Source organism: Tenrec ecaudatus, chromosome 16 (assembly GCF_050624435.1).
Source record: "Tenrec ecaudatus isolate mTenEca1 chromosome 16, mTenEca1.hap1, whole genome shotgun sequence".
NCBI lineage: Eukaryota > Metazoa > Chordata > Mammalia > Afrosoricida > Tenrecidae > Tenrec > Tenrec ecaudatus.
This window is the reverse complement of record NC_134545.1, coordinates 7489418-7498765: the sequence shown is the minus strand read 5'-3', so window position 1 is coordinate 7498765 and position 9348 is coordinate 7489418. Positions and strand designations below refer to the sequence as shown.

General features: G+C 52.5%; 1 protein-coding gene across 2 annotated transcripts in view; it reads left to right on the top strand.

The window, feature by feature from the left end:
* The first annotated feature begins 716 nt into the window (after positions 1-716).
* Positions 717-9348, top strand: part of HVCN1 (hydrogen voltage gated channel 1) — a 29735-nt gene continuing 21103 nt past the window's right edge. Inside the window, exons 1-3 of one of the 2 annotated variants that reach the window (XM_075534940.1) lie at positions 717-870; positions 1399-1474; positions 7533-7572. In XM_075534940.1, coding sequence (XP_075391055.1) covers positions 7552-7572 — 21 coding nt within the window. In that variant the 5' untranslated portion in view covers positions 717-870; positions 1399-1474; positions 7533-7551. Of the gene's footprint in view, positions 871-973; positions 1046-1398; positions 1475-7532; positions 7573-9348 lie in introns of those variants that run through there. The other variant, XM_075534941.1, reaches the window with a different exon arrangement.

Below are 9348 nucleotides of genomic sequence, written 5' to 3'. Positions count from 1 at the left end.
CTGTTAGCTCATTGAGAGGCCTGGCAGCCAAAAGGCCGCCAGAACCACAGGAGAGTTTTAGGCAGGTTGGTTTGTGAAGGTTTGTTACAGAAAGCATAAGAATCGAATATACCACTCCAAAGATTTGTGATGCCCACTGGCCCCCAACCAGAATTTGAGGGGTGGGTGAGAGTGAGCTGGCCGTGTCTTGGGGAGGCCAAGGCTGAGAACAACCTCTTCCAGAAATGAGGTAGGAACAGGGGCCAGCAGGGGCGGGCCCATAGGGAGAGCTTCTGTCTTGGAGGAGCTGGCTGGAGCAAGGGGGCCCAGCATCCGCCTCCCCTCTCCTTCCCTCTCCTCTCCTCCCCAGCGGGAGAGCACTTTCCTCTTGTTGCCTCAAGTTTCTGAGCAGGGTGTCCCACCCTAAACCCCCCCCCCTCGCCCCCAATTCCCCTACATACAGCCTAAGTCCCCTCCAGGGGAGCCCCGAGGGCCTAAGGGTGCCCGGTCCCCTCCCTTTTCTCCTCCCGTCCCAAGGCAGAGAGTGTGTAGGAGATCAGCAGGGCCACTCGGACCCCTTTCCAGAATCCGCAGTGGCCCGGGAAGGGGCGGTGGGCTGCCCGCAGCCAGGCCGGACTCCCTCTAAAATGTTCATGGCTGCCCCTCCCTCTCGCCAACCGCCAAGGAAGGAAGTGGCGCCCTCCTCCCACCCCTTTCCGCGGGCTGGCCGGCCTGGGCCCCCGGATCCATCCTCGTGATTCGCTCCCAAGGGCAGGACCTTTGTCCACATGCAGGGCTGCGGGATGCCCGCGCCCAGGAGCAGCAGGGCCAGCCGGCCCGAGAGTTAGAGACAAACGGGCAGAGTGACCAAGGGACGAGCGGGCAGGAGAGGTGAGACAGAGACTCGAGCCGAGTCGAGCTGAGCCGAGCGGAGACCAGCCTTCAAGTGGAGGGAGGATCCAGGGGGCAGGCCCAGCGCTGGGGCGGGGCGGCGGGCCGGAGGGCGGCCCCTGGGCGCCGCGAGCTCTAGTTGCTGCGGTGGCCGCGGGCGGGTGGGCGCAGCGCGGTAAGTGCTCCCGGGCCAGGGGCGCAGCCTCTGCTCCAAGTCCCTTCCACCCCCCTCCCCACTTGTGCAACACTCCGGAAAGAGGGAAGCACCATCTTAGCCACCGCCTGGCAGTGGGACCCCCGGCCCCTGGGGCCCTCCCAGCGATTTTCCAGGTGGGGCTGACGACGGGGAAGGCAGTGCTTGGGGTCCAGGAAAGGGAACACCTCTCAACCTCAAAGACCTCCTCTGGGAAATAGGCATGTGGATTAGCATCACCCTTGTTATATTGAGGGCTCACTGGGCCTGGGGCCTTCACCTCATCACTCCTCACAGCAGCAGGGGAGGCAGGTCCCATATTCTCTATCCCACAGGTGAGGCGATCAGGAGAGGCCAAGTCGTTTGCCTGAAGTAACACAACCAAAGGAGACCAGCCAGAACCTCTACCAGGTCTGTGGGAATCCCTGACCCCTTTTATCCACCACCCCTGGTCTTTGAGCTCCGGAGAGAAGTGGGGGTACAGGTGGTTCTGGGTGTCCCAGGAAGAGGCTAACTGAGGAGCTCACCCATCAGGAAGTGGGGAAAGAGAGGGCAACTAGCGCTAGTGCCCCAAGTGCACTCAGGGCAGCAAACCCTTCACCTGGGAAGACGGGAAGTCAAAAGGTGTTGCTGCCAGGGCCCCATTCACAGGTGCACAGGTGTATTGCAAACAGACCCTGTTTAAGAGGGATCAGTTCAGAAGGCTATGGAGGCTGGGTTTTGACCTTCCAAAAGGGTCATTTTGATAGAGTTTTCTTTAAGGACACAAGGCAGTCCCAGAGGCTTGTTAAAACTTTTAAGAAGATGGAAAACTGCCTTGGTGAGGAAAAATGTCCAGGACATGGCAACAGTGTACCCACTCATTTTTCTAGGGTAGCAAGGACTATCCTAGGGGAATTTCACTGGGGAAACTTACCCCATCCACCTTGCAGCTCTGATCTTGCACTTTCAGACTCTTTGTTCCCCAAACTCAGAGGCCATTTCAAAGAATCAGAATCTGCATCCCTGGAGGCTGCCAACACTGCGCTTTTGACTTGGTATCAATGGAAGAACCCAGAATCCTTTGTGGGAAGAGTCAGAGAGATAGAAACCCCACCTTGTGAAGTGTAGATGGAGGATATGTCAAAGCCAAGTGATAATAGTTCTGCATTGGGGTATTTTTATTTAATAAAGGTGTCTGATTTTGTAGCAATACATTTCCACTTAGCCTGGTACCTTACACTCCCGCCTTGTGGGCCAGGGGGTGCTGAGTAAGCAACATACCGAGACAGGGAAAGGGTAAACCCCAGGACAGAGGAAGTGCAGTGTGGAGTGTGGACATTCACTCAGGCCGCCCCAGGCAGTCACTTAGCACCCCCTCCCACCACCTTGGGTGCGAGTGTTCTTACAGGCTTAGTCGTGTGACTTCTCCCCTCCTGGGGCGAACAGAGTGAAGGTCTACTTGGCAGGTCTGTGGAGTGAGGTAAAGGTGATGGTTCATGTGCAGGTGGAACCCAGAGCCCTCCTCTGCTCAGGCTGTCCCTCTGGGCGGCTTTGACCTTCACGGGTTGGTCAAGGTTCTGGGGGAGCTGCAGTATTTCCGGGCAGCCCCACCAGCAGCTGGAAGCATCTTGAGTAAGACCAAGGCTGAGGGCTGCAACTTCTCCCTGGGGAGTCCCATCTGACTCCCTGGGGAGTCCCAGCTCCGCCAGAGTTGCTTTGAGGGCAGCGTTTTGAAAATCTTTCAGCGAAGGCTTGCACAATTCCAGAGCTGCTCTGCCAGCCCCCAGGGCCCTCCTTCTGAGACTGGTTAGCAAGAAGGAGGAAGCCCAGGGCCCGAGCCTCCCCTTGATGCTCAAGCCTAAAACCTTGGTGCCATCTCTGATCTTTTTCTCTCACGCACCCCCCTCCCTGGTCCAGTTCTTTCCTCAAGCAGATCCAACGTCATCCCCACCTGAACCCCCTAGTCCAGGTCACCGTCATCTCTTGCCTCCTCACTGATGTCTTGATGCCCCAAATCCTCAGCACTATCTCCCACAGTCTCCTGCCACTGTCCTCACCGTGGTCCACTGCAGCCACTCGGCCGCCTGGCTCTTCTTTGGACACTCAGCTCTTCTCTCTGGCCTATGCTCAGGCTGTCCCTTCTGCAATCTCCTTGTGACATAGCCCCCTTGAAGTTCAGAGAGCCCCATGTCACCTCCCTAGAAGCCTTCCTTGATCACCCTGGCTGGAGGAGCCCACCTGCCCCCCCCTCCCCATGTCTGTTCCCCATCCCATCTTTCTGCCCTGGGTGGTGTGACCTCATCTGAGCATTTGCTTAGCTCCTCATTTGTCTCCTCTGCTACCACATCAGCCCCCCCAGGGCCCTAACCTTTGCCTTGCTCTTCACCTCTGGTTTCTCCACAGCTCAGCACTGTACCTGCCCCATAGTGAGTGTCCAGGTCATTGCAGTTGCCAGCAGAGTGTGCAATCCCCGTGAGTTCTACTTCTCTTGCATCCCCTTGCCTAACAGCCTTCCTTCTGCGTTGTCCCACAGCCCTCGGTCTGCTCACTCCTCTGAACAGGCCAAGGCCTTTCTCATCTCTCCCTAAAGTAGGACATGCGGGCTGCGTCTAGGTTTTAGCCAACATAATCCAGTTTAGCTGTAACCCAGCTTAGCTTTGTCCACATGGTGCACCTTTTGCCATCAGGTGATTTACTGGAGGTGTAGCTCCCAAACTCGAGTCTTTGAGTGCAAGGAACGATCATTCTGAAGGCACTTGCCTCGTATTACCAGGTGCCTGTTTGGGAAGATGAACCCCAGCACCATAGGCACATATCCTTATTGCTCCACATGCATTGCGTTTTATGATTTTTATCTGTTTGGGCTAGTTTTATGGAAAGAGCATGGCTGTTACTTATTTGCCTCTTGAATTCGTGAAGCTGAGTGTTTCTCTGGGTGTGTCAGCCATTTCTATTTCCTGTCTGGTGAAGAGAGGTAATCTCCAGGGCACCTGCACTTTTCCTTTCACCTTCATTTAGGGGGATGGTTCCGCTTGCGCTCATCTCGTGGGCGCTGATGAGCGCCCCCAGAGGCTGAAATTGGGAATGCACCCTGCCCAACTCACTGCAGTCCCTACCCTGTCTGCCACCTAGCCATCAACTCCCCGAGGGTCCTTTGTACCCTTGACTTAATCAGGACGAAAGAAAGGTCTGTGTAAGGTCTGTGTGTCTGTCTGTCCCTTTCTTTCTGTCAAGTCTGTAAGCATCTTTTTTCCAAAGTAGTAATATCATTGTTTTTAATTATAAAAGGATGACTTGGTCGCAGGGTTACTAGTTAGAACCGCAGGGCAACAGAAGATAGGAAAATAATGCTGCTTGGCACCGGGACTAAGCATCTGAGGGGATGTTCCTGCAGTGGGTACCACGCTGCAGCTGTTGCCCAAATGGACTGGATGTAGAGCGTGCCGATGTGTCGTGATCTTTGAGACGCTGGAGCAGTTTATGAATGCTGCTTCCCTTTTACTCGGATCCTCAGTCAGCATTCATGGAAGCAGCCATCAGGAAATCAAGTCACAGAGGGCATTGGCAAATACGCTGCCAGGACTTCTCTCTAACGTGGTGAAGAGCAAGGATGTCACCTGAGGACGAAGGTGCCCCAGCCCAAGGCCAGGGTATTTTCCTTCTCCTCATATTCATGGGGAAGCTGGACAGAGCTGGCCTCAAAGATTAGATGCCTTTGAGTTACGGTGCTGGTGGGAAATAGTGACTATACTATAGACTACCAGAAGACCAAACCAATCAGTCTGGGAAGAAGTACAGCCAGAAGGGTCCATGGAGGCAAGGAATACAGGACTTCATTCCAAGTGCTTTGGATATTTTATCAAGAGAAACCCATCCCTGGAATGGGACACGATGCTTGGTCAACTCAGAAACCCACAGTGGTTCTACCCCGTCCTACAGGGCCATTATGAGTTGGCATTGACTTAATAGCAGTGAGTTTAAAGTAGAAGGACAGTGAAAAGGAGGAAGATCCTCAACCAGACGTATTGGCCCAATGGCTGCCACAGTGGGCTCCAGCATGGGAGCACATGCGGATGACGCAGGCCATGACAGTGTTTTGTTCTATTGTACGCAGGGTTGCTATGGGACAGAACTGCCTCCAGGGCACGCAACAGCACGATGCTGTGACAAATGACTACAAACCGTGTGCCTTAGAACAACACGAGTGTTCTATCTGATACTTTTGGAGGTCAGAAGTCCAAATTGAACCTGACTAAAAACTCCCTGCCATGGGGTCCAATTCTAACTCCTAGAGACTCTCTAGGACAGGGTCCAACTGTCCCTATGGGGTTCTGACACTGAGCAGGCTGGTGGTCTTGAACTGCTGCCTTTGTGGTTAGCAGCCTAATGTGTAACCACTACACAGTCAGGACATCACTGGGCTAAAATCCAGGTGTGGGCAGCGCTGTGTTCCTTGGGGAGACTAGGGGAGAATGTGTCGCCTTGTCTTTTCCAGCTTCTAGACACAACCCACATTTCAGAGCTCGTGGACCTTTCCCCCTTCTAGCCCCGTAGTACCTTACAATCTTTCCTCTGACAGTAACCCTCTTGCCTTCACCTTATAGGAACCCTTTTGATGACCTGGGTTCACCCAGGTATTTAGGACAATCTTCCCCTCCTAAGATCTTCAACTTTTAATTATAGCTGCAAACTCCCTTTCTTGCCTCATCAAGTACCATCTTCACGGATTCCAGGGAATGGGATGTGGACATCTTTGGGGCCCCTTGCCCAGCCTGACAGAGATAATGTTAAGGAAAATAAGCAAGGTTTAGTGCGGGGCATGGGTTCACATTTGCTCAAAACAAAAACAAAATAAGAGATTTCAAAAAGGGAAATAAAAGATAATGGAATTCTTCCATGAAGTTTTGGAAGCCTCCTTGTATCCATGAATGTTCTTGCATAGCACAGAACGCTTCAGAAGGAGACAGAGGAATCTAGTAAGAATGGCTGCTTCTAGGCAGGAGAACAGAGTGGGAGGTAGACTTACTGGTCATAGTAAATCTTTTCTGTTCTATTTAAATTTTTTACTACATGCATATGTCACCTATGTTAAAAATAAGTAATATGGAAAAAGTCAATTTGAAAATGTAGGCCCTCCAGAAATAAGGGAAAGGAAAATAATGGAGCTTCTGTCCAAGGGGGGTTTGAGGGGATGCGGGCAGATGCCAAAGACCCCAAACTCACTATCAGAGAGTCGATTGTGACTCACAGAAACACCCCCCTCCCCATGGGACTGAGTGGCACTGTGCCTGTGAGTTTCAGAGGCTGTAAATCTGTACAGGAGCAGAGAGCTTCATCTTCCCCCAGCAGAGCGGCTGGTGTTTCGAACTGCTGATCTTGTTGTTAGTAGCCGACTGATAATCATCTACCACAGTATCGGGGCTCTTTCTGCTGGGAGGGGTCCCTCAGAAAGAGCAACTTGGGAGAGTTTCTAAACTTAAAAATTATGTAGGTAATTTGTTAACATAGACAGGCCTGCTATATATATCCTATCTTGCCACATGACATTTTTGGCTTACTATATTATTACTATACTATGTCTTGACATGTTTATATTTATATGTGAAGATTTGATAACAGCCTTGTCACTGCTCGGTCCCCATTGGTGGGCATTCAGAATCTTTGCTGCTTTCTAGAATAATCCCAATGTCATACTGTATACTCTTAAAAAAAACAAAACCTGAGATTTACATAAGGCTTTAACATGAACACCTCGGTATTTTTTACTATACTTGCAATATTGTCCAACTACCGACGTCTCTTCTCGCTCCAGAACCTGTTCCCATGAAGCAGTTATTTCCCTTCCCCTCTACCCACTGCAGCCCCAATCTGCTCTCCACATGGGTTAACCTATTCCGGATATTACATATAACTGCCTGTGCTCAGCTCATTTCTCGCAGCCTAATATTCTCACGTTCACTCTGTAGCATGCTCAAGACTTCATTTCTCGCGGTCAGAGTAGGGCTCCAGTGGGTGCGGGGCCACATTGTGTTTATGCAGGCATCTAGTGATGGGCTGGGTTGTGTCCACCTTTTAGCTTCAGTGGTGGGTGCTCCTTTGAACACGCACCTCCCCGCAGGTGTTTGCACATGTGTTTTCAGTTCTTTGGGGTCTCTTCCTAGGATGAGTAGTCTTTGAGCCTTCGCCTCCTCTCAGACATTAGCCCGAGCTGGTCATAGCCCACCACCACAGGGGGACGAAATACAGAAATGCCCGTGAAAGGAGACAATAGGCAGTGTAAGACCCGAAATCGCAACAATAATTATAATTGATCAAGGATTCAGGAGGGTGGGAAGGTGGGGGAGGGAGGAGGGGGAGAGAGGGAAAAGGAGGAGCTGATACAAAGGGCTCAAGTAGAAAGAAAATGTTTTGGAAATGTTGATGGCAAATGTACAAGTGTGGGTGGTGACATATCTGGGCAAACCTTTTTTCTTTTTTCCTTTATCAGAGCTGGAGGCGGCAGGAAAATGGCCACGTGGAATGAAAAGGTAACTTGGTGAGACACCCTCTCGCCCTTGAGAGAATTTGGCTGGGTGTTTTCTAACTGCGGAGAGGGAACCCAGCCGTGCAGAATGTTTCCATCATCTCCAAGTGTTTAAAGTCACAAAGGTGAAAAACCCTGGAAGAGCCTCGCTGAAATGTGAGCTAGCCTGATAACATGACATCAGAGCGTTCAAGCCCCAGCTCTGGATCTTCGTCACCATGTGTCCTTACACTAGAGGCCCTTTTCTCTTCTGTGAGTGCGCGCATCTCCACCCCCACCCCACCCCACCCCATTTCCATATCCAGAAAACAGAGGAAAGATTATCCACCACCCCAGGCCTTGGAAGTCTGTTGGGAGGATTCCATGAGATGATGCTCAATGATGAATCGTGGGCACAGAGAAATAAAGCCTCTTGCCCCAAATCACACAGCTTGGAGGCAGCTGAGGTGGGATTCCAACTCTGGCCTGGCTTCCTGAGCAAATGCTTTGCCTAATGAACTCTGGTCGCTGAACTCCAGGGAGCAGATGTGTCCGGGTGTGGTGGAGAGGAAGTGTTGGCTGCTGTCTCAGCCACTGGCTTGGGACTTGAGTGCTGGCCTAACAGAGCCATCATGGACAGGGCTAGCCACTTAGATAGGCTGCAAGTGGAGGGGTTAGAGTCTGAGAATCAGCTACAGAGAGGACCGTGGAGCGATCATGCTTGTGGTCGTGGAGCTCACTAACTGGGTAATTCCTGGAATTCCGAGGGTTGCCCTGATTTGGGAAATGAAGGGCAAGGGCCCCCCCGCCCCCCTGCCCTTGGAGGAGAATGGCATCCCTTCTTCTGACTCAGACGTGTCAAGGTGTGGGTTCCAAACACCAGCCTTCCTTCGGGTGTGTAGTTGAGTGCGCTGTAGTGTAGTGATATTAACGCAGACAACAGTGCACAGAGGTTGAGCTGCATTTCCGCCAGGCACATGCTCGGGCCCACCCGGGTATTTGCTTTTTAACCCTCACAACGACCCTGTGAACTTACAGGTGGGCACTCTGAGGCACAGAGAGCTTTCCCTGGTGGCTCTGCCCTGTGCACTTCTCAGAGGCAAATCACTTCAGAAGCAAGACATCTCCTGGGGAAAGAGTCCCACCCAAGTAGGACAGAGCGGAGAGCAGGCCTTGGGCAGGGCAGGCTCCAGGAGGCACTGCTCATCCATTCGCTCCTCTACCGAGTGTTCTTTGAGCACCACCGGTGTGACGCGCCAGGCAGGCAAACTGGGAATCTGTGGTGAATGCGGACTGACCTCTGAGCCTCAATTTTCCTTTTCTGTAAAATGAGACCGCAGGCACCCCTATGGCGCGGGGAGGGTTAGTCCACATCATGCCAGGGGCACACTCAGCAGGACTCAGCAAGAGTCACAGCCAACTCTTAAAACACAGCGTGAGGGGGTGGATTGACTACAAGATAGCGTTGCAGCCCATCACTGCCCTTTGCCCCATCTCCCCTTCTGGGCACTTGGGAGACCCGCAGGAGCCCTTTGCCTGCCTTCTCAGGAGGCACTTGGGAGGCTCTGGGTGGCAGCCACGGTTCATATACAGCATTGGCTACGCCAGACCAAGTCCTTCAGTATTTCTGGGAGTTTGAGACTCGGGCATCTCTGCGTTTCAAAGCTTCCAGGTAATCCTATGTGCAGTCAGACCAAGAGCCTTTTGCCAGATTGGACAGGGCCTCTCACTGCAGCTCTACTCCAGTGAAATAGGCAAGGGGGTGCCCTTAACTCTTTATTTCCGCCTCTGGTCGGCCAAA